This window comes from Meles meles, chromosome 6 (assembly GCF_922984935.1).
Source record: "Meles meles chromosome 6, mMelMel3.1 paternal haplotype, whole genome shotgun sequence".
In the NCBI taxonomy this organism is placed as follows: domain Eukaryota; kingdom Metazoa; phylum Chordata; class Mammalia; order Carnivora; family Mustelidae; genus Meles; species Meles meles.
Window position 1 is genome coordinate 104,569,633 of NC_060071.1, and position 24,145 is coordinate 104,593,777.

General features: G+C 43.4%; 1 protein-coding gene across 1 annotated transcript; it reads left to right on the top strand.

The window, feature by feature from the left end:
• The first annotated feature begins 1,059 nt into the window (after window positions 1-1,059).
• PTGER2 (prostaglandin E receptor 2) lies at window positions 1,060-20,402 on the top strand. Its single transcript, XM_046008980.1, has 3 exons — window positions 1,060-1,135; window positions 1,713-2,602; window positions 14,545-20,402. The coding sequence occupies exons 2-3, from the start codon at window positions 1,760-1,762 to the stop codon at window positions 14,764-14,766; spliced, it is 1,065 nt and encodes a 354-aa protein (XP_045864936.1). The 5' UTR covers window positions 1,060-1,135; window positions 1,713-1,759; the 3' UTR covers window positions 14,767-20,402.
• The last annotated feature ends 3,743 nt before the right edge of the window (window positions 20,403-24,145 follow it).

A 24,145-nucleotide genomic window follows, 5' to 3' on the forward strand; every position in this document is an offset into this window, starting at 1 on the left:
CACTGTTAATTTTGACTCATCTAAATTTTAACTGCCACATGTGGCTGGTGGCTACCATATTGAAGAGCACAGGTCTAGTGCCTAATAATAAATCTCTCATTCTTCATCACTTACAGTGGTTCTCTTTCTCTGGTTGCATTCTGACCGATCTGGGCAGTGACTGGTGACTACACAGGGAAGGACATGAAGGGCTAGAGATCAGAAAGAGACTGGGTTTTCTGGGAGGCTCACCTGCCTGTGACTGTTGAACTTCTTATATGAGAAAAGTAGACTCCCTTTGAACTTGCCCTGTTGGGAGCCTCATCTTCATTCCAGTCCCCAGGCTAGAGTTATCAAGGTGAGCTAAAATATTCATGGAGAGCAAGCAGGCTGTGGTAAGGTGTGCTCTTCAGCATCTAATGTTTTCGTTATTCCACCATGAGGACTGTTCCCTATGCAGATCCTTCCATCTCCCAGTCCTTCCTCCTTCCCCATGTGAATATGACCTTCCTTAAGGAATGCAATTACCCCCCTTTGTCTGTCACACTGGATTTTGTTTATTCAAACAGTTTTAAACACCAGCACATTTTCAGGAGTCTGCAATTGTGAATATGGGGGTGGCGGACAACCACTTTTGTCAGCTCTAGTTTCTAAAACTGGCCACTTACTAATAAGCTTTAGGAGGAATCGGTCTTTCCAGATGTGCTCTGCACTGTTAACCTGAAAGAATTAATCCTGAACAAGAGCTTCTTTCAAGGCTGTGCTTGACGAGAGTACAATGAGCAATGATTTCAAGCTGTGTTCACAAGCAATTCTACACACAGGGAACATTTCTTTTTCTTTCTTTTCTTGCTTGCTTAAACAAGTGGTTATCCGTTATGGTGTTGACATAGGAAAAGGCGAAATGCTGGCAACTGAATCAAAGCAGCAGGGCAACAGACAGCTCAGTGGTGGCAAGGTTTGGTTCCTTGGACAACCAGGCAAGCTTTTCACTTCCTCCTAATTTGGGTCCCGCCCTCTTAGTTTATCTTCCTGAGAATGTCAAAAGAAAGAGAAAAGAACATATTGGTCCTACTGCAAGCGGTCTTTGGTGCTTGTTGCTCCCTTCTTATACTCATCTCCTACGACAGGGTCCTTCTAACTTCTCTATCGTTTGGTGAGTCACTTTGCTTTCCTGTTGTTGCCTTCAGTGAATTCTGCGCGCACCCCACAAGTGCCCCGCACTCCCTCCCGGCCCTCTGCTGGGGCTAAACGCTTCCTAGCCAAGGTCGGTGGCCGCGCTGCTTCCAGCACCCAATCCCGAGGGAACGGATCGGGAAGGGGGGGACACCGCGGGGTCCACCCTCCCGCCCTTTCTTCTCTCACTCCCGGCCGAGGGACTCGCGGTGCCCCCACGGGATGTGACGCGCTTTCCACCTCTTGGGTAGGTGGAGGGAGCTAGCCCCTGGCGCTGTGACCCGACGTCTGGGTTCGACCCCGGGCGGGTGCGGAAGCGGTGGCGACTGCCCCCGCGGTGTGGTCTCCCGGCAGAGGTGGGCGCGGATCAGCTGCGGGGCCCGGAGCGCCGGCCGGATGCTGCAGCCTAGTGGTGGCCTCTCCGAGAGCAACGCGAGCCCTGGGCCCGCGTCCGCCCTGGGCGCGCTCGGGGCCGGAAGGGGGCTCTGGACTTGGGTCCCTCCTCCTTTCCCTCAGCTTCTCGGAGCGCTCCAGCTCTCAGACCCTCCTCCTCCCAGGTACGGGCCGCGAGAGGAGGGCGCATCTCTCCTCCCGGCACTCCACCATGGGCAATATCTCCGAAGACTCCTCGCGGCAGGACTGCAAGTCTCTGCAGTCGCTCCCCTCCGGCGAAAGTCCGGCCATCAGCTCGGTGATGTTCTCGGCCGGGGTGCTGGGGAACCTCATCGCGCTGGCGCTGCTGGCGCGCCGCTGGCGGGGGGACGCGGGACGCAGCGCAGGACGCGGGAACTCTATCTCCCTGTTCCACGTGCTGGTGACAGAGCTGGTGTTCACCGACTTGCTTGGGACCTGCCTCATCAGCCCGGTGGTGCTGGCTTCCTACGCTCGGAACCAGACCTTGGTGGCCCTGGCGCCTGAGCGCCGCGCGTGCATCTACTTCGCCTTCGCCATGACCTTCTTCAGCCTGGCCACTATGCTCATGCTCTTCGCCATGGCCCTGGAGCGCTACCTATCCATCGGGCACCCCTACTTCTACCAGCGCTGGGTCACGCGCCGAGGCGGCCTGGCGGTGCTGCCCACCATCTACACGGTCTCTCTGCTCTTTTGCTCCCTGCCACTGCTGGACCCCGAGAAGTACGTCCAGTACTGCCCTGGGACGTGGTGCTTCATCCAGCACAGCCAGACCACGTACCTGCAGCTCTACGCCACGGTGCTGCTGCTCCTCATCGTCGCGGTGCTCGCCTGCAACTTCAGTGTCATCCTCAACCTCATCCGCATGCACCGTCGGAGCAGGAGAAGTCGCTGCGGACCCTCCCTGGGCAGCTGCCGGGACGGCCCTGGGACCCGCAGGAGAGGAGAAAGGGTGTCCATGGCGGAGGAGACGGACCACCTCATTCTCCTGGCTATTATGACCATCACCTTCGCGGTCTGCTCCTTGCCTTTCACGGTAAGTTAACTCGCTTGGTTTCCGCAGCCCCGCTCTGAGCAGTCTTCTTACTCTCTATCCTCTCCCTCCCACACTTTCCACCGTCTTATCTTTGCAATTTGTAAGAACACGTTCTGATTCTTGAAGTCTAGAGCTTTCTCCTCTCGCTTCTCACCTTTATCCCACTTCCTTCCTCCCCTAACCTTTGGTGGCTCTGTGCTAGTGTTTCTCACACCTAGTACAGTCCCCCTTTGGCCCTCCGCTAAGCCGGCCCAGACCCCCAGCCTAGAGTTAAAGGGGGGAGAGGGATATGTCCCTGCCCACCTCTGCCAGCCTGGCTTCCTGCCTGAGGAGAGGCAGCCCCTTCCACCTGTGGATGGGTATCAGCTACAGCTTGACTTCCCTGGGCTGCAGTTCACCTCTAGGCGTTCCCCACCCACTGGTGCGAGCTCTCCATGCTTTCGCCTTCTCCCAACACAAAAGGTGGTACCCAACACCCAAGCTTCCAGCTGTTGGTAAGTTTAGAGCATTCATTATTTGTCCTAAAAGTTCAACAATCACAGACTTTACAAGTTTCCCAATTTACACATTAGGAGCATAACCCTTTGGGGCCATGAAAAAAAATATGTAGACATTATATTATGTCCATAATGATAATTAAAGGGAAAGATGGTTGCTTGGAGAAACCCCTTGCTGACTCTTGCAATTCCTCTAAAGGAGGCATTTGTACTTCCTCGAAATATCCTCTTCATATCACTATCAGAAATATCTATAGGTGTTCTTCACCTTACAGCCATGCATTTGTTGAGCACAAAGCCACATACAGGAATGTCTGGTCCATCTTAGGGATGGGAGAGTTAAGCACGTCCAGCTTGTTCCATGACCCAGCAAGTCAGAGGCTGCCCCAGGGAACTGAAGACAGGAGCTTAGGTTTGGGAATGGCTGCTGTCCTAGTCTGGGGCAAGCTTAGCTGTTAGTTCTGTGATGCTGTGAATTGGAGCCTCCCCAGGTGTAAGGCAGGTAACAGAGCCCCAGATGTGTCTGAGCACGGCCCCTTACCAGAAGTCTTGGTAGTCCCGCTTCCTGCTCTTCAAAAGAACAAGACTGACTAACAGGGAGTAAGCAGTTGGCAGTGATTCCCTCCTGCCATGGTCTTGGAGAAAAGAAAAAGATAGACAGTGCCTACCATTAACAGGTCTGACCGTAGAAACTAAAGAAGTAACTTTACCTCACTTTTGGCCTCTATCACTGTTGATTATCTTAATATGTTCCCCCTCCGGGGTGGGAAAGGACACTTGTCCTCCTAAATGAACTGATTCATAATCATGTTCTCTTCTCCCTGGTCCCCATTGTCCTCACACTTCTACCCCATTCTCTGTCAGGGCAGAAGCTGGTTTGAATCCATAAGGACAGGAAGGTACCCCCTTATGAAAGGAGGCAGCCCTATGGGACCCCGCCTCTTCCATTCCACCCTGAACTGGGGCATTTGTACAGCAGAAAGGCTGTGATGTAGAAACCAGCATGACTTCTATGCATTTCTTTTATTTGACTAGTAGAAACTTTTGATGTCATGTTAGGAGTTAAATCAACTTTTTTGGGTCAGGACAAAGACGCAGAACCTGTATCTATGAGAGAAAAAGCATTTCCAGTTCCACTAAACAACTTAGAATCCAACTTAGAGGCCATAAACCCCTTCTGAGTTGGGCAGTGCCGGTCTTAGCCTGGTGAGAATCGGGAGATCAGTTCTTGGAGTCTCTTCTGTGATTTCTGAGTGTGTATTTTAAAATACCCCATACCCCCAGCCACTTAAATAGCTTAGGAATGGGCTCCAAGGGGACCACAGACTTGTGAACAGGGTTATTATTCCCTAAGCCCTTTAGAGGAAGAGAACAGGAGGAAAAGATCTCTCCTTTGATCATGACTAACCCATTGCATAAATATATTATCAAACATAAAGGCAGTGATTTTCAACAGGTTACCCTGTTTTCAAGTAAATTTTCCTTTTATCATGGAAACTCAGTCATTGCTATATGTTGATTTTCAAATCTCCCTGTGTAAACACACACAAACACACACACTTACATGAATATTTATTCTCCTCCTTTATTTACTATTAAGGGAAGCTCCAGAGTTGCCAAATGGAAGGGGCTTAGAGCTAGAAGTCTGGTTAGAAGGAGTAGGGTAGTAGGAGGTTTCTTTGAAGCTATGTTTTTATTTAGATTATCTGTTTATGGCTTGAGGTCACCAGATGAAGATTATGAGGGCCCCTTACGATAGTGGCATTGACACTATCAGCAAATATTATCCGGATTTGCTTCTGAATGTATGCATGGCAAAGATTCTCAAAGAGTATCAAAGAGTAGGAAAAGCCTAGAGTGAACATAATCGGAAAGCCAGACATGCTCATCCTTGCCTTGGGGCTAACAGGACATATTATCTAGATGCAGAATGGGTAACTCACCAGGCCCCAAATAGATATTTGAACTGTGCCTTGAAGTTGTCTTTTAGTAAGGAAATTTATACCGACCATTGACTAATTTTACTTTGTCAATAAATTATTGGTATTTGTTAGAAACTTTCATTTACATGGCACTTTAAACCTTATAAAATGCTATAGTATCCTGATTTTCGCTATCTCCTGGAGGGCTTATCTGATGATTCCAAAGTCATAGCTACCATTTGGTGCATTCATTCTGCTATTTCAGAATGCTTGCCATGGGCACTCGGGGAGGGGCACTTTCCCCTCATGTCCTTTTCGTCTACTTGGTCTACACGAAAATTGTGTAGAAATGGCCTATACCAATCTCCCACACAAGGCAGGAATAATTTCCACACATCCTAACTGGGACGCTGTTAGACAAGGCAAAGACTTGTGGTTGTCTTCAGAAATTCTCCTGTTTCTCCAAGAGAACATATGCAGTCTAACAGAAGTACAGTTGAGCCACATATGGAATTTTAAATATTCTATTAGCCAAACAACAAAAAATAAAAAGAAACGGTAAAAATTAATCAATATCTTCTATTAAGCCAGTATATTCAGAATATTATCACTTCAAAATGTAGTCAGTGTAAAGTGATTATTAATGAGCTATTCCAACTAATTGACTTCCTTGTTTCCAGAAAGTGCTAGCAATCTACTCTATCTCTGTCTGTTTCTTCCTCAGGACAGAACTGCTTTCTATGTCCCTCAAAAGTAGGCCACATCACTGGTCCAGGAAAGAGGAGATTTCACAGCTGTTTATCCATTGAGGCACCGGCCTTTTCCAGCGCTCCAGTAGTGAGGGAAGGAGGGGAGTGGGGAATTTAAGAAACCTGGATATAATCGTGTCAGCGTTATCCCAAGGGAGGGGCAGGTTAAAATTACTGCTTGCTCCAAGAACACCAGTCTAGGACTTCCGATGTTTGGCAGTAAAAACTATCAAAATGGAAAATACCAGCACCCTGTGATGAAGTCAAATTCAACCTTCAAATATAATTATTATCAACATCAAAATGGCTAATATTTTGAGTGCTAATTTTTATAGACACTAACCCATTGTCTCCACAACAACCTGCAAAATAGATGGTACTGTTGTTTCTTTTCTACAGATGAGGCAAATAATACCCTGGGTCCCCCAGCTAGTGATCACTGGAGCTGGGGTTCAAAGCTGGACAGTTTAAAAATGCACAGAGCCTATCCTCTTAACCATAGCACTATCAGAGGGAAAAGTACTTCTTTCAGGGGAAATGTGTTAAAATATTAATCCAAGATTTCACAAAGGAATGGTGAGGATGTTATAAATATCTGGATCACTTTGTCTTGATTCCAACTTGTTAGTTTTTTTTTTTTTTTTTTTGAGAAAGAAAGAGAGAGAGGGAGCATACACACGTACACCCCAGTGGGGATGGGGGAGGAGCAGAAGGGGAAAGTATCCCAAGCAGACTCAGGGCTGACGGGTGGGGAGCCCAAGGAGCTCTATCCCACAACCCTGAGATCATGACCTGCGCCAAAACCAAGAGTCAATGCTCAATTAATTGCGCCACCCATGGGCCCCCCACCTTATTCGGTTTAAAAATAAAAGGCAAAGACCTTTTTTCCATCCTGATCAAGGGACCTGAGCTGGGGCCAAGTGTGCGGTTCCTTTTTTCTTCTCCACAGTCCTATGAATTGAAAGGCTGAGACCAAGATCTAAGGAGATGGGCTAATATAAATGCTGGTCTAAATTAAGAAATAATCAGGTTACCCCCCACATAAAATCTTGTGTTGGTACACATAAAACATTCCTTATGCTATTAAAAAAAAAGTATGTTGTGGTTAGGAAATAGCATTATTTTGGCTGTCCAATATGAAATCATGCATGGAACCAACAACATATTCCAAACTGTTTATGTACTAAAGAGATAGTGTATAAATTAATGAATTCCTCCTTATGTTGATCAGCTGTTGCCATCATTTCACAGGGATAAATAGAAACTTTCTTCTTGAAATGGAACAGAATACAGAAAATATATCAGACCTCTATTCTTGCCTCAGATACTGTTTGTGTTTTAATTTTCAATGCATGTCAAATTACTTGGTTACTACTTTGCCAAGAGCTGTGGATAGCGGCTGGCCATTTTAAACTGCTTTCTCCTTGCCATTAGAATATTTTATTCAGTTCTAAAATTTCAAAAGTGAACTATTGGCTCATTCTAAAATTGTCTTCATCTTTAGAAATTCTTTAGAGCTGCAATTTCTAGGCAAATCTGATTAGTGGAAATACAATCTTCAAAATACAGAACAAACTCAAGTAAATAGTTCTGGAGTTTCCTGTTCATTCCTGGAACTCTTCACATGAAATGTAACGTGAATGGGGATTGTAAAACATGAAATTTGTTGATTACATACATGCAAAATACCACAGTTCTAGTAGGGATAGAAGAGAAATTCAGAACTCTTCATGTATAACCACAGTGAATTTGCTGGTACTATTTTAAGTTCTATCCATGAACTACTGGAAACCCCTTTATCATTTCTGCATCACCAGCGATATGCTTGGGGATTGGTGAAATTATTTTAAGGCAATGACTTTTAAGAGAACATTCCTCTATATGAGTGCTTTCATTCAACACCTTTTCCTTTGCCTTTGTAAAATGGTGGTTGTGAGTAAAGACCCCGTTACCCTCAGTTTTTAAAATTTAGACAGCAAGAGCCATAGTCCTTCTTCCCCCAAAAAAGCTGTGCACCATTGGTCAGGTTGTTCATCACTGCTGTTTCAGATGGTTAAGGCCAGGTCCTCAGCTTAAAGAAAAACAGCTTTTAGGGACGGTATATTTCTTTTTTGGCATGTCAAGAACCCATCGCAGTATTAAGTTAAAAATAAAGAGGGCACCTGGTTGGCTCAGTCGGTTAAGTGTCTGCCTTTGGCTCAGGTCATGATCTTGGGGTCCTGGAAATCCAGTCCCACATCAGGTTCCCTGCTCAATGGGGAATCTGCATCCCCCCTCTCCCCCACTCATGTTCTCTTTCTCTCTCATAAATAAATAAAATCTTTTTTGTTTTTTCTAAAGAATGGAATAGGATAGGATAGGATAAAAATGGTAAGGGACTGATCTCCAGAGATATGGTGCTTAGGAAGACAAGTCTCTTTCGACCTAAAGGATTAATCTGCAACTTGGTCTGCTCAGTTTCCATTGGCATCTCCTGTCCTCTATTTGGTACTTTCTGACAACGAAACCCCATCCTTATCTTGAGCTCACATCCACTGTGCCTCAGTTTATATGACCAAGGTATACCAAGCTTCATTTTTCTCAGAATAATTTGCTGTCTAAAATTGGCCCCCTCTAACAGAATGCTAGACTACAGTCTTCTGCAGTTAGGACACATAGGGGATGGGAAGGGCCAGGAATAGGGAAAGTGCATTTGCGGAAGGCCGAAACTTCCCATGGACAACGGTTCCTCCTTCACTCCACAGACAGCACTTGGATCACTTTGAAATCATTTGTAAAATCTTGTGTTCTGTGGAGGGTCTGTCGTGCTCATCATTTTTTTCAAAGAATTAAGAGCCATCACCCTGGAATATACAAGCCCAGAGCTCTATCGCATTAACTCTCTTATGTCCAGCCCTGGGATCACCTGAAGCACAAGGCAGGGAACACTCTTTAGTACCAGAGCCATATCTGTGCCCCAGTCTTTTTTTCCAAAAGGAGAGAGGCTCCTATTCCCTCCACCACAAAGCATCTGGGATTTGAGAGAAGGGATGTCTTTAAAACATCATATACCTGGAAAATACTGTCCCCACAAGTTTTATGTTTAAAAAAAATTTTTTTTTGAAGTATAGCAGACACCAAAGTTTTTTAAGAATGGATCATATAGGGACACCGGGGTAGCTCAGTCAGTTACATGTCTGCCTTCCACTCAAGTCATGATCCCAAGGTCCTGGGATTGAGTCCTGCATCTGGCTTCCTGCTCAGTAGGGAGTCTGCTTCTCCCTCTCCCTCTATTCCTCCCCCTGTTTATGCTCTATCTCTGTCAAATAAATAAACAAAATATTTAAGAAAAAAAAAAAAGAATGGATTCTATAAAGCCATAGCCAGGCCACCCGAATGTCTTTCACAAGGCAGGTAAACATATGATAATCTGCGCCTGCAATTTAACTGTGCAAAGTGTGAAGGAGAGAGGGGGTGCCAGCGTGGCTCAGTCAGTTGAGCGTCCGAATCTTCATTAAGACTGATAAATCGCTGACCCTTACCTCTGAAACTAATAATATATTACATGTTAATTAATTGAATTTAAATTAAAAATGCAAGTGAAAAAATTTTTTTAAATGTTTTAGTAAACATCCAATGTATTTACACACATATATAAATTATACATGTGTAGCACCATGCAGACATTTATTATGTAGATTACCAAAAAAAAGTGTGAAGGAAAGAAGAGTCCTAAAGAAAGACAAGTAGATATAGCCATGGTTTTTAAATTGATAAACAGGAACAGTCATACCCACAAACCTTTGTGACACCTTTACAAAAAGGGCTCTTACTAAACCATAATCAGCTAGTGGTGAACTTCACGTGAGACTTTACCTTACAGGCCTTTTTTTTTTTTTAAAAGATTTAATTAATTTATTTGAGAGAGAGCACAAGCAATGGGAGCAACAGAGGGAGAGGAAGAAGCAGGCTCCCCACTAAGCAGCGAGCCCCCGGACAAGGGCCATGATCCTAGGGCAGCTTGATCCCAGGACTCCAGGATCATGACCTGAGCTGAAGGCAGACGCTTAACCAACTGAGCCACCCAGGCGCCCCACATTGAAGGCTTTTTATGTAGATGGTGCAGAGAATGTAGTGCTTAAAAGGAAAGTTCTGGTCCCACTTCTAGAGTGTGGTTCCGTGACTTCCCTACTTCCTGGAGTGTGATTCGGGGCATGGTAACTAATATTCTAGGCCCTGATTTCCTCCTTTCTAAAAGAGGAATAACAGTATTTTGCAAGCTGGTGTAAGGATTAAACAGAATAAGCCCTACAAATTGCTTAGCCCCGTGCCTGGCACACGTAGGCCTTCAGTAAATATTCACTGCTATCTCCATAGGGTTCCATTTCTTTTTTTTTTTAATATTTTATTTATTTGACAGAGAGAAATCACGACTAGGCAGAGAGGCAGGCAGAGAAAGAAGAGGAAGCAGGCTCCCTGCGGAGCAGAGAGCCCGATGTGGGGCTTGATCCCAGGACCCTAGGATCATGACCTGAGCCGAAAGCAGAGGCTTTAACCCACTGAGCCACCCAGGTGCCCCAGGGTTCCATTTCTAAAGGAAAATCATATGGCATATTAACAATCAGAAACTGGATTCTGGAAGCTCAAAGTCATTTGTTCGACCAGGGCTAAGCGGGTCTTTTGATTTTAAGTGTGATAAGTGAATAATTTAAACTGTTTCCGGTGTTGGGTAAAGGTTCTAAAACAGAGGTTTTCAGCCTTGGCTGCACATTGGAATCACCCAGGTTGATTAAAAACCTTTGCTACCCATGTTCCAGCCCAGATTAATTAAATCAGAGTCTCTGGGGGTGGGAGCAAGACATCAGAGTAGTCATAACAATCCTCAGGTGATTTCAATGAACAACCAAATAGGGCTCTCATTTGTTCTAACATTCTGAAACCAGATGGAGTTGCATAAACAGTAGGGAAGTAGCTCAGAAGAACTGAAGTCCTTCTGAGGAGGAGGAAGAGGAGGAGGACACAGTGCCACAACGGCTTTCCACAGGAGGCTGAAAGGATTCTTTCTATAGAAGATGAATCTAAAGAACACTGAGTTTCATCCAGACCACTTTGTAGGTATCAAAACAAACTCTATAATCTTAGCAAAGCCCTACAGAGCAAGGCTGTCTTAAGAAATAAGAGGCCAATGCCTTATCCATTAGTCTACTGGGGCAAGGGCTATCCTAAGAAATTAAATCTCACTTGACTTGTGTAGATTTTTCTCATAGCAAATTAGTGTATGCAAAACGTGTATAAATTCTATCAGCCTCTGAGACTGATTTCCATAATATCACTGAAATGTTGCTAATTAATTGACCTCTCTGTTGTGTCAGCCTTTACTTAGAATCTAGGATCAGCTGGAGGGAGAGGGAAATGTGGAGTTATGGCTTAATGAGTATAGGGTTTCAGTTTGGGGTGATGAAAAAAGGTTCTGGAGATGGATGGTGGTGAGCCAGTCAGGGGCAGCCACAAAAGGAGCACAGGAGAGGCTCAGGAAAATAAAGTTTATCCTACTCACAGGTACTAGGAGCAGGAAACACTGCACAACACCAGGGCCACAAGGGAAAATAGTAGCGTAGGTCAGAAGGCGGAAGGAGGAGGAGCAGGAGGACAGCCTGGGCCTCTACCAAAGAATATTGCCTCCTGGGATATAGGACCAGATGAAGGGGGGTCTGGCTTGGTTACTTTGCATATCAAAGGACTGCTTTAGGCAAGCACTTCCCTGTCTCCTAAGAATGTAGCCCTGATAATACATTTTTTAATATATATATATGCACATATAAAGAATGTAGCCCTGGGGAGGGGCAATCTCTTCACAGCCAGAAAGCTTTTAAGATGTCAAAACAACTTTATATACAAAAAATAAAAAACATAGACAGTATAGTTGCACAACAATATAAATGTACTTAATGCCACTGATGGTACACTTGAAAATGGTTAAAATGGAAGATTTTATGCTAGGTATATTTTACAATTAAAAACAACCCCAGGGGGCACCTGGGTGGCTCAGTGGGTTAAAGCCTCTGCCTTCGGCTCAGGTCATGATCCCAGGGTCCTGGGATCGAGCCCCACATCGGGCTCTCTGCTCCGCAGGGAGCCTGCTTCCTCCTCTCTCTCTGCCTGCCTCTCTGCCTACTTGTGATTTCTCTCTGTCAAATAAATAAAATAGTAAAAAAAAAATTAAAAAAACAAAAAACAAAAAAAAACAACCCCAGGGCACCTGGGTGGCTCAGCGGGTTAAAGCCTCTGCCTTCGGCTCAGGTCATGATCCCAGGGTCCTGGGATCGAGCCCCACATCGGGCTCTCTGCTTACCAGGGAGCCTGCTTCCTCCTCTCTCTCTGCCTGCCTCTCTGCCTACTTGTGATCTGTCTGTCAAATAAATAAATAAAATCTAAAAACAAACAAAAAAACAATCCCAGGGGGGTGCCTGGCTGGCTCAGTTGGTGAAGGATCTGCCTTCAGCTAAGGTCATGATCCCAGGAGCCTGGGCTCAGCAGGAATTCTGCTTCTCCCTCTGCTTGTGCTCCTCTCTCTGTCAAACAAATAAATAAAATCTTTAAAAATAAATAAATAGATAAAAATAGAAACAAACTCAGGATCCACAGTATCAAAAATGGTGGACTCTAGGCAAGAGACAAGAACCAAAGGGAAAACATGGGGAGGTAGGAGAAGACAAAACTTACATCAGGAACTTCAAGGGTCAATTTCCCGGTATCAAAGAAGAAATGGTCTTCTACAAAATCTTGACCACCTCCTGAAATGCAAATTTTAAGCATCTCTAAAAATTACCCAGCATAGTGGTTGAAAAGGAAAAGAAACAAATAGCACAGAATTGCTTCATCCTCTAAAACCATTTTTCACTTCTCATTGCTCTGTCACCCTCTAACGAGATCAGGAACTATGATACCATAGAGGTCATTTAGCAGTGAAAACCTGACTCATCTCCACGTGTGACACCAGAGTGCTGAGCCTTCTCCCTAATGCCCAGTATGGCTGGCCAGTTCACTGTCATCGTACGCTGTGGCAAAGCTCGATCATGAATTCCCCTGCAGACTTTTTCTCCAACAGAGTGGCAGTTGTATGTGTGTGTGGGAACGAATATACTTGAATCTATCAGACTTCTGTACACTCTTATCCCGAATATCTAAACTCCCAGATTGCTTCGTAGGTATACCGTGTAAGTAAGTATTGTATATTTCTCAGCCAAAATAGTTTGGCTGACAAGAAAATGATTGCTTCCTTGCATGGTCCCCTCTAACTTTCCTCTTCTCTGTATAATCAGGGAAATCCACCATCCCTTCTTCTTTTTCCTTGCTCATGTGCCAAGCCTTTCCTCCATTCCCTATTCCAAGATTCTCTGGCATAAACACCTATGGCTGCCAAACCTTCCCGCTCTCGTCCTAACATAAGCAACCCGAAGATGACTACTCTTCTCCTTCCCTGCAAGGCGCTTTGTATATCCAGTTGCCAGATGTCTGCAGAATAAGTACCAGGGGGAAAGGAAATAAACCATTCCTTTTTCTGGCAAAGGAGTGTGGAGGAATGAAGTCGTAGCTCTCTAAGGCACAGGTTCCCACGAGTAAGAAAGTCCCTAGAGCCTTACAAAGAAATTGGTTTCAAAGATTGGGTATGAGGGGCACCTGGTGGCTCAGTCAGTTAAGCATCTGCCTTCAGCTCAGGTCACGATCCCAGGGCCCTGGGATGGAGCCCTGAGTCCAGCTCCCTGCTCAGTGGGGAGTCTGCTTCTCCTCCCTCTCCCCCCAACCCCCACTCCTATGCTCTCTCTCTCTTTCTCTGTGTATCTCAAATCTTAAAAAAAAAAAAAAGACTGGAAGTGATTTCCATTTGTTTTTCTCTTTCTGTAAGCTGTGTAATGTTTGATCTTTATCGAGCATGTCCTGTTCTCTTCCTTTCAATCTGACCAAAAATCTTCATTGATCCCAAAATATATAAGGGATGATATGATAGCTGGTATACCCATTTGAAAACAGCAGTCAGCGTGCAAAGATGTGTCAGGTTTCCAGTATTTGGAACATTGTTCTAAAGGCCTTTGTTCTAATATAGGCTATCTGAACACAGCCCATGGTTGAGCCCTTTACTAGTTCAAGGAAGTTGGAATTCATGTCCTGACTCTGCCAACTAAGCAGCTCTGGAAACTTGAGCAAGTCACCTAGCTTCTCTGCATGTTGGTGTCCTCACTGATAATCTGGAGGTTTGGACAACATTGTGGGCTACTTACTGAGCAAGCACTGTTTTAATTAACGTACACATACTACTTCCTGTCATCCTCCCAACAAACCCAAGTAGGTATTGCTCTCATTATCACCCGTTTTAAAGATGTAGTAACTGAGGCACAAAGAGTTTAGTTTTTTTTTCCTGTGGTTCCAGAGCTATATATGCATCCAGGATTGAAACCCAGGCAGTCCCGTGTCCAGAACCCATGCTCTAGGTACCTTTTTTCACTGGACTGGGATAATTAAATCAGATTAAATATTTGGACGTAAATGTAACATACTCTTATTACCTCTCCTGAAGTTCACTTTCTCATCTGTCAAAAGGAGACAATACTTACATTTCACAGGTTTTGTCAGGAATAAACATGGAAATCTACAGAGATTTCACTACCCATCTGTCACCACCCCGGCCCACAAAAAGACACGTTTTGCTCTTAAATCCTAAGAAATTGCACACACTCTAAGCCTGTCTACGGCTACAATATAAAACTAATATCATTTTCCCTCTTTGCTTCTTACAGATTTTTGCATATATGGATCAAACCTCATCCCGAAAAAACAAGTGGGACCTCCAAGCTCTTAGATTTTTATCCATCAATTCAATAATTGACCCTTGGGTCTTTGCCATCCTTAGGCCTCCTGTTCTGAGACTAATGCGTTCAGTCCTCTGTTGTCGGGTTTCATTAAGAACACGAGATGCAGCACAGACTTCCTGTTCTATAGAGTCAAATGCCAGTAAGTAGATTGACCTTCGCTGACAGTAGTTAAGAACTGCTTCATTAGCCAGCATCTGGAAGATCATTTTGAAATGGCTGCATGGAGAAATGAAAAAAGTAAGTTTACAAACCCAACAACACTCTCCTAATAAAACAGAGTGAACAAACCTTTCAGCAGTGGTTGGGGCTACAGAGGCGCTGACAAGGCACGTCATGCAAGTTGTCAGAAGGGTCTGTAAAACCTGCCCTCAACGAGCAGGTCAATGAAGTTGGTCTTTGGAGGAAAAACCAACCGCATTCAGGAGCCTTTTGACTTAAACTTCCCCGTTGAGTGAGAAAGCATGTGGTTTTGAAATTTGTTTAAAACCCTAAATAGTTACAGTGTTTTCTATTTTAATCTTCTATGCTACTGCCGGTATAAACATGCAGCGTGCAGTCAGACCAAATGAAACTTCGTGTGTCTCCTCTAGGAAGGCCGTGCCTGGAAGCAGCTGAGACTGGTGTCTTGTGTTGCTTAACAAACCCTTTGTTTGGCCAATGAATTTGGAAATCACAGGCACTTTGTACCGTCCTATTTGTGTATGTGGGAGGTCTCTCTGGTCACCACAGTATTACGCGTGGAACAGTGGGCTCAGCTGGTTAACGTCACCTTTTCACTAGTCCTCTAGAAGCTGTGTGTCAAAGTATTAGGTATTTATTTTATAATGTCCATTGTGCTAAGGGTAATCAAGAACACTTCTGGAATTTTCCTCTCAACAAGAAATAATAGGCTATTAAAAGAGTTTTAATTCTGATTAATACTTTTCATTCTCTTTCCAGGTAGGGGAAATGTGGCCAAATATTAGAATTAAAAAAACTCTTCTATTGCTTATGTTGAGGCTGTGACTAATATCTACTTGACAATATGACTGTCTTGTAGCAAAACTCATGCATCTACATTTTTATCCAGGAAACACAGTTTGACTCATACTATATAGGAAATCATGCAATAGTGAGTCATATCTTAATATGTTTCTAGATCTAAATGTTTAGCATGGTATAAACCCGGCATCAAAATACTTCAGCGAATTTGCGCTCCTTAATCATCTTAGTTACTGTGTAAACTCATCTGAAATGTCAGGAAAATAAACTATGAAACAAAAATGGAAAACGGGATAGTATTTGATGAATTCCCCCAAATAACAGTTTCTAGAGTAGATATGATATTTTTAATAAGAGAAAAGTGGAAAAATTATATTTATTTTGGCAGGCAGGTTTGTAAAGTGTGGTTGCATTATAATTTAGATGTCAAAATATTCAGTATAGTACTTGGTATTAGAGCATTTTTTTCTTTCCGTACAGCATGATCTTCAAAATAGTAGAACCACCTTATTTATTTATTTATTTATTTTGCAGTATGTGTTATCACAGGATAGCTGTTATTAAAAAGAGAGAGAGAGAGCACGGGTGTTGTGCAAAAAGAATGAATACTGTTACGCTGAAAAAATAAATAAAATGGATAAAATGGAAAAAAAAAAAAAGAGAGAGAGAGAGAGATGTTAGTTTTTTCCAAGGTCTCATTGAATTGCTTACGCAAAGCCATTTCCTATAAGTAGTTATCAAACTAGGTAATCACTTAAAGTGATTCCAAACCAATCTAGCATCAGACACAATCTATGTCAAATCAGCTCTTATTTTTAAAAGAATAAATAAATGGTTGGTTTTTCTACTAATTTAAACAAACCAGGCACAATTTAACTTAACTGAAATCTGGACATGTAAATAAATCTTCCCTGGACACAAGTATTCTAAAGTTAGGAGATTGTTCTAAATAGGATTATTTATGCTCATGGGTAATTTCTAAACATAAAATTCTGAAGTTACTTTGAATCTGGAAGATTGATTTCTTTTATCAAATGACTATTTTTTTCCTCCAAATGAAAAAATGTTAACTATAATCCTTCACTCCACCTCACCACTGCCCCAAAATTCTGGAATAATGCCTGAGAACTTTAAAAAAAGAAAAGGCATACTTAGACATAGTATCACTGGTAGGAACACAATGATTCACTCTGGGGGCCCAATATATAAGAATTTAAGCCATCTATTTAAAACTGGTAGATTTCTAGTGCTTCGTTTCCTCATGTACTCCTGTTCCTTGCACTGTGTTAAATGGCTAAATCCTGTTGTTTTGTCTGCATATACATAGTAGGAACTGAACGTAAAAATCCTATGTAATAGTCAATCTTGTATTATTAATGGCAATTTAAAGGTAATGGAAAAATTACTTAGAATAGATATGTAAATGTTTCTTTTCTAAAAAATCCCGTCCCATCAGATATACCTGTTTACACTTACTGACTCGTTTTCAAATTAAATGAAAAACACAGAGCTTGGGCTGGCATATTAGAGAACTGATCTGTGATTAAAAAAAGACACCAATTTTATTCGTTGTCCGCAATAGTTGGTGGGACGCAAAGGGAGAAACTACAGTGGATTTTCAGCTCAGAATGCCACCCCTCACTTTGGGTGGGCCAGAGTAGTCAGCCCTGAGCTGAATTGTTTCCAGTTCCCTGTGGCCCAGGTCCAGGGGGAACTGGGAAGTTCCGGTACTAAAGTGTGGCTTGAATCTCCAAAGATCTGATAGACGCTATAGAAAGACCTGAAGTTCAAAGCGGTTTGGATGCATGACAACCCAGAGCCAGAGCAAAGCTCTAGAAACAGTGCCAGCCCAAAACCACCATGTTGGCAGAGACTGTGTGGCAGGCAGGGAAAATCCAGTCTGCATCACTACATTCTCAGTGTAATTCAGTTAAAGTTTTGGCATCCCTGTCTGCTCATGCCAGCACACTTTGAAAGGGTTGTTCTAATGTTCACGTGATGTCAGCTCGGATTGGAATTGAGAAAAACCCAATATATTCAGGTTTAAAATTTGATGACATTGAAAGGCAGGGGAAGACAATTAGCTTGCACTCATGTAAAAGTTTGTTTCTTTCATTTAGCCCAAACTCATGGTTTTCTGAATTCAGGAAGAACCCCCACTTGAGCCATTTACAGATGAAGAAGCAGTCTTCTCAGCAAATGAGAAGTTTCTGTGTGTGGGCAGACAGTGCCTACTCATGTAGGTGGTGTTGCAACTTAAGTCTTTGATGACGGGTCTTCTGCCCCGTCACACACTTAACTTCATTGGATGTCCTCCCTGAGGACACATTTATAACATAACTCCAATCATCTAACAGCATTAGAATTGATTTTCTTTAATTCACAAAACATTTTTACTACCCTAAACGCACACTATGGAAATAAATATTATTTTAGAAAGTCACAACAGCTCTAGCCTATACAGGGGACCAAGGACATGGACTGGGCATTAATTTTTATTTCAGAAAGTTACTTTTGGGGGGGGAGAGCTTTTACCATTCTTTTAATTGTTAAGTACATTTTCTTGGATTATATTTGTTTTATTCCCTATAAAATCAATGTACTATTCCAGTCCAGTTCAGGTAGTTTAATTCTGTGATCCAGGCGTTTCATTTATATAATCTGCCACGAGTCAAATCAGTGTGAAGTTTCCAGCAAAAAAAGAGACAGCATGCTCCAAAGGAGTAACTGAGGACTGCTGAATGGAAGGAATATTTACAGAGGGGTGGGCAAACTTAAAGGAATGAACAGGGAGGGTGAGATGACCCTCACAAGCTTTACCTCTCCTCAGCCTGAAGGAACAGGGAAGTGGGATCATCCAACTGGAACTGTAGCCTTACGTAAGGAAGTAAGCACAGCCCTTGCAAAGCCGCAGGGAGGGAACAAGGGGACTACGTTCCTGGAAGATCTCTCCTCCTACTTTCTACTCTTCTGCCTGTTTCTCCCATTGGCGAAACCCAACTATAATCCACAGAGTCAGGGGAGCCTGGGTAAAGTAGACCATGAAGGCCTTACTACACGGGGCGAGTAGATTTAGAGGGGAAGAGGAGAATATCCAGCATAAGCAAATGAAAAATATGTTCTCCTTTCTTTTTAATTGCACCAACACAAAATTTGTAACCACAGAGTGAGCAGCTTCTCTTCCTGCCTCCTACTCCACATATCCCCTACCAGGCTTGGGGTATAGGAATCAGCCCCATCTGTATGAAATACTATAGATTCCTTCATCAAAATATTGGTCCTAAGCCCTGCTCTCCTGTGGCTCAGCATTTACACTTATCTAACTTTTATATAACTGGAGAAAGAGAAGGGGGATCAGACCAAAGCATCTTTGTGTTTCCCCTGCCTATAGCAGCATAGCTATCTCTAGAGAGAACAAAGAGAGGGAACCATGTCCTCTAGTCTAGAAATGAACTGGATCCTCATTTTTAAGGAGGACCACTAGAGCGAGGAAAAAAACCTCACTTAGGGGCACCTGGGTGGCTCAGTCCATTAAGCGTCCAACTCTTGGTTTTGGCTGTCATGATCTCATAGGTTGTGGGGTCAAGCCCCAGGTCAGGCTCCATGCTCAGTGGGGTATCTGCTTGAGGACTTTCCCTCTGCCCTTCCACCCACTCGTGCTTTATCTCTCTCATAAATAAATAAATCTTAAAAAAAATAATAATAACCTCACTGAACAATGCAGGGCTGGTCATTCCCAAATTTAATATAGCAGGGATGGGTCTACACAGCTATGATAAAGAAAGAGTATATGTAGCAATTCTGCATAATTTTAAATGCTGACAAAAGTACAAGGAAAAAGCAAATTTTAGCAAAATGGTAAAAGAATAGACAAAGTTTGACTCCCAAGCCATCTATCAAAGTTACCCTTTCTACTACCACAGGATCTGTCTGTATTCTTCCTTTACTCCCATCCTTTCACCCCTTTCCAGAGCGCACCTTTCCTAGCACAGATCCTCTCCTCACTGCCCACCACTGGGTCCTGCGTCATTTTCGATGCACACACTCAACCTCTGTCCTTTCAGCAAACTCTAGATTTATTCAGGGGCTATTAAAGATTTGCCGGACTGCTGAGGCCTTTTCACACAAGTTATTTAGCCTCGCTGCCTCTTACTTGCCTTGTCTGTAATAGAAAGATAATGAAATTATCTACCTCTTCAATTATTCTGAAGCTCAAATGAGTAAATACATGTGGGACATTCAGCACGGTGCCCTGACATGGTAAATGCGACAAGGTTAAGGATTAGTATCATCTCAGAAGCCCAGTTCAGCGGCCCCTGACCTCTTCACACACCTCTGGCTCGGAGTGCTCATTCCTGGCGGGGGTGGTGGTGCTTGGGGTCATGGCATCTATTTGTTGACTCTGGGTAACTGTCAAGAATAAGGATGATAATAAGCATGTCAGACAAGTTTGTATTTCAGAGAATGCAGTGTGGATTGGCACACACGGGGCAGTGTAGAGGAATGTGTAAGCATTAAAGAGAGGAGAGCAAGAGACACAGAAGGACAACAGGACACATAACGTGGCTCCCGTCCACTCAACAGAGCCAAGTAGGGGAGCTTAGAGGAGACAGTACCTGAAATAGTACTTGAACAGGATATGTTATGTGTTGGGAAACACACTCTGTTACAAAGCTGGAACTGAGGGGCCACTGGGTGGCTCAGTCAGTTAAGGGTCCAACTCTTGATTTCAGCTCAGGTCATGGTCTCAGAGTTGTGAGATTGAGCCCTGCGTTAGGTTCTGAGCTCAGCAGGGAGTCTGCTTGAGATTCTCTCTCTCCCTCTCCCTTGCCCCTCCCCCTGCTCACACACACACACACTCTCTCTCTCAAATAAATGTGATTTCATTTACTTATTTGAGAGAGAAAGAGATTGAGAGAACGAGAGAGGGGAGAGGCAGAGGGAAAAGCAGACTCACTACAGTGTAGGGAGCCTGACATGGGACTTGATCACAGGACCCTGGGATCATGACCTGAGCCGAAGCCAGACACTTAACTGACTGAGCCACCAAGGCGCCCTAAATACAATCTTAAAAAAAAAGAAAGAAACTGAGCAGATTTCACTTACACATCATCTTCTAAAGATACCCAGAATAAGTCCAACCCATGTGCCACAGACTACCTTCCATATTCCTGAAAACAGCACCCAGGACCTCTCTAGGCAAATATTTCTGATTACTGCAGCTGTCGCTTATAGGACACCTCACCATTTTGGGGCCTCCCCCAGATCTTATCTGAGTTATCAACGTCCACCTTAATATGCTGCCAGAACCAAACACAAACACATAATTCTAAACTAGTCTTATCAGTACCGATCACTGACCCATCAGCTGCTGACTTGATCTGAACATTATATTCTCATTAATGAACCTGAGTATTACAAGCCTTATTAACAACCAGGTCATACCTTTATAACCTTCAACAAATGAAAGAAGCACAGTGTTCCACTTTACACAGAGGAAAACTGAGCGTGGGGGTGAAGAGATTTGCTCACTAAGGACATTCTTATAAGATCCCTCTTATGATTCTTATGATTATGGTGCTGATCTTGCCACATGACATCACACAGTCATTTGGTTTCTCATTAGTCATTTGTCTATAAATTCTTGGATTGGTTCTGTAGACTAGGAATAACGAGCTTTGAACTTATCCACTGAAACTTGTCTTTTGTGTTAAGAACTTGGTCCTTGGCATGATGTGGAATTGGATGCCCATGCTGCGGCACAGAGAATAATCTCTTTCTTTGAAAATGTAGCTCACTACTTTGAGTCATCCAATGATTTTTTTTGCCAGAATTAACTAACCAATATTCATTTCAGTTTTAAGAGTATGCATGAGATAGCATAAGTTAAATACTTCAAAACTCAACAGCTGCACAATTAAACCTTTGAAGCATGGTTGAGACTACCTTTCAGCTTGTAGAAAGCTTCTTAACATATCCACATTGTGAAGATCTGAGAGGAACAAGCCAAAAACCTCAAGCTTTTAAAAATTCAATGTTAACTTTTCATGTTTTTAAAAACTACGTGACCTCGGTTACTTGTAAAATGAAAGACAGAGTAACCACATCACAGTGGGCTGCACGCTTCTTTGACCTGTAAAAATAAATCCTTCGGTGTAAGTACACATTCCAATAAAAGAACAGCAAGCTTAACCTAAACTAGGGATCTTTATTCTCTTTATTACCTATTATGGTGACTGGGGAGTCAGACACCCACTTCTAAGACAAAACACTAGCTCAGATGTTCACATCTGTCCATGAAATGCCAGTTTGGAAAACTAAGGAGAATAGAGAGTCAGAGTCCTGTCCTCCTTCTACAGATTTCTCTTCTGTGTTCTCAGTTAAGTTATATGAACCACAATGGTTGCAAAGATATACTAAGTGAGGAAATACAATCATCCTGTGTTGTCAGTATTCATAGTTTTTTTTTAAATGTCTTGCCTTTACTTGACCTACTTGACCATGTTTTCAAATACTACTATTTGGAATCCTTTGTAATAGGAATTTGGGATTTAGAGACAAATAACATTGGAAAAAAAAAAAAAACCCTGATAGCTTTATATGTAAACCAACAGTCAGAGTGGTAAAGCTGGGGTTGGAGTGCAGACATCAGATTGGTGACATGATGTGTCCCCATTCCCTAGCACCCTCTCCCACCCCTCTCTCCGACTCCTGATTCTGGCCCCCAGGCCATTGTGCTCTGCCTGGTGCAGACCAGCAAGCTCCCATCTCAGGTCACTTCCCTGGCTGTTTTCTCTTCCTGAAATAAATGCTCTTCTTCCAGACAACCATGGCTCACTTCTTCACTTCCTCATCTTCGAAGTTTTACTCCAGTGGCAGCTTCTCAGTGAGGCCTTCACTGAAGACCCTTCCTCAAATTACACCCTCCCCCACTCCTCATTCCCTTTACCCTAGTCTGTCTTTTTCTAATATGAGTGAACTTAAACCTACCTCAAGGTTGACCTATTTATAACATTCATGGTCTGTCTCCTTGTACTAGATTGTGAGTTCCAGGAGGGAGAGACTGCCGTGGCTTTTGTTTTGATGCCCAATGTTTTAGTATTTTCCAGTCCATTCAGAGGAGCAGCCTGGCAGGGATTATCAGAGCCCAAGGGGAATGAGGAGGCTATCCACACAGGGGGTAAACTGGTGTAGGGGCTCAGAACCAGAGTGGGAGAGTAGGGCATCTTTGCAAGGGGACAGGCTGGCAACAGGGTTTAGGAGCCTGAGCAGGTTGAGAGGGGCACCCATTGCAGAGGCCACCTGACATGGGCTGTCAGAACCCAAGTAGAGGGAGGATAGGTATCAGGTGGGGCAGTCGGGGGGTCAGACTGGGACAGATTGAGCAGAAAGATGGCGATGTGAGGAAAATTGTGATGATGGGGCTGGGAGACTGGTTACAAACGGATTTATCAAACAAGCAAATATATTAAGGATAATGGAAACCAGGTCTGTCACTGTCAGATATATGAATGCTGTAGTATTGGATTGGAATTGGGGGTATTGGTATTAACTCCCATTTTTCAACTTATACAGATAAATATAGAAATAAATACATATGTGAGTATGTGTGTGTGTTTTCTGGTTCTGTCTGCTGAGACTGAGATTAACAACTGCCTTCCCCAAACAATAGCGATAAGCACATCTACCATACAGATCCTGATCTCTAAATGCCGTTTTCCTCTAAAAGGAACCAGGGCTCCTTGGAGAAATATCTGACCCTAGGTCAAGGGCAGGAAAAAGTGTAGGACAAATCAGGAATATCTGATTGTGCAAGAAAATTAGTGTTCAAGGCAAGAGGAGCCATAAACAGGATATTTATATAGTTTCAGAGTACTCCTGACAAAATAACTATTAATTACAAAAAGGAAAGAGTAACTTTACCGTGAGAAATGCTGACAGACCCTAATTTAACCAGGCGATCCAAGTAAACATCCTCAGTAATGGAACCCATTTGTACTGTGAGCCAGAAGATGGGACGCAATAAGAACACGGTGTCACTTCTGCGGTACTTCTCCCTGTCAAAACTTTGTAATCGTGAGGAAACACCAGAGTAACCCAAACTGAAGAATAGTCTTCAAAATCCTGGCCTGTTAATCTTCAAAAGAGTCAAGGTCGTGAAAATCAAGAGAAGTGTGAGGAACCATTCCAGATGGTTCTGGAATGGCATCTAATGACAGGGCAGGTTCTCAAGTAGACCCCATCACAATGGAGGACCCTGGGGCAAGTAGCCCAATTTACATGGATTTTGAAGAACAGATGGGAGGAGGCAGCAGTGTTAACTTCTCGATTTGGGTTATTATATTGTGTTATGCAGCAGAATGTCTTTGGAGACACTCCAACGCATTCCTGGGGAAGGATGCATCACGTCTGAAACCTAATCTCAAATAATTCAAGGAAAAAAGTTACCATGTTCCTGTGAGTCTATGATTATTTCAACATTAAAAAAAATTTTTATTGAAACTGGAGGTACAGTCCCTGTAAAACAAAGAAAACAAAACAAAAC

What these genes read in the sequence shown, in the direction of transcription:
- PTGER2 (XM_046008980.1), top strand. Translation starts at nt 1,760, where the DNA reads ATGGGCAATATCTCCGAAGACTCCTCGCGGCAGGACTGCAAGTCTCTG. An exon ending in TCTGCTCCTTGCCTTTCACG is followed by an intron (nt 2,603 to 14,544) that starts GTAAGTTAACTC and finishes TGCTTCTTACAG; the next exon opens with ATTTTTGCATATATGGATCA.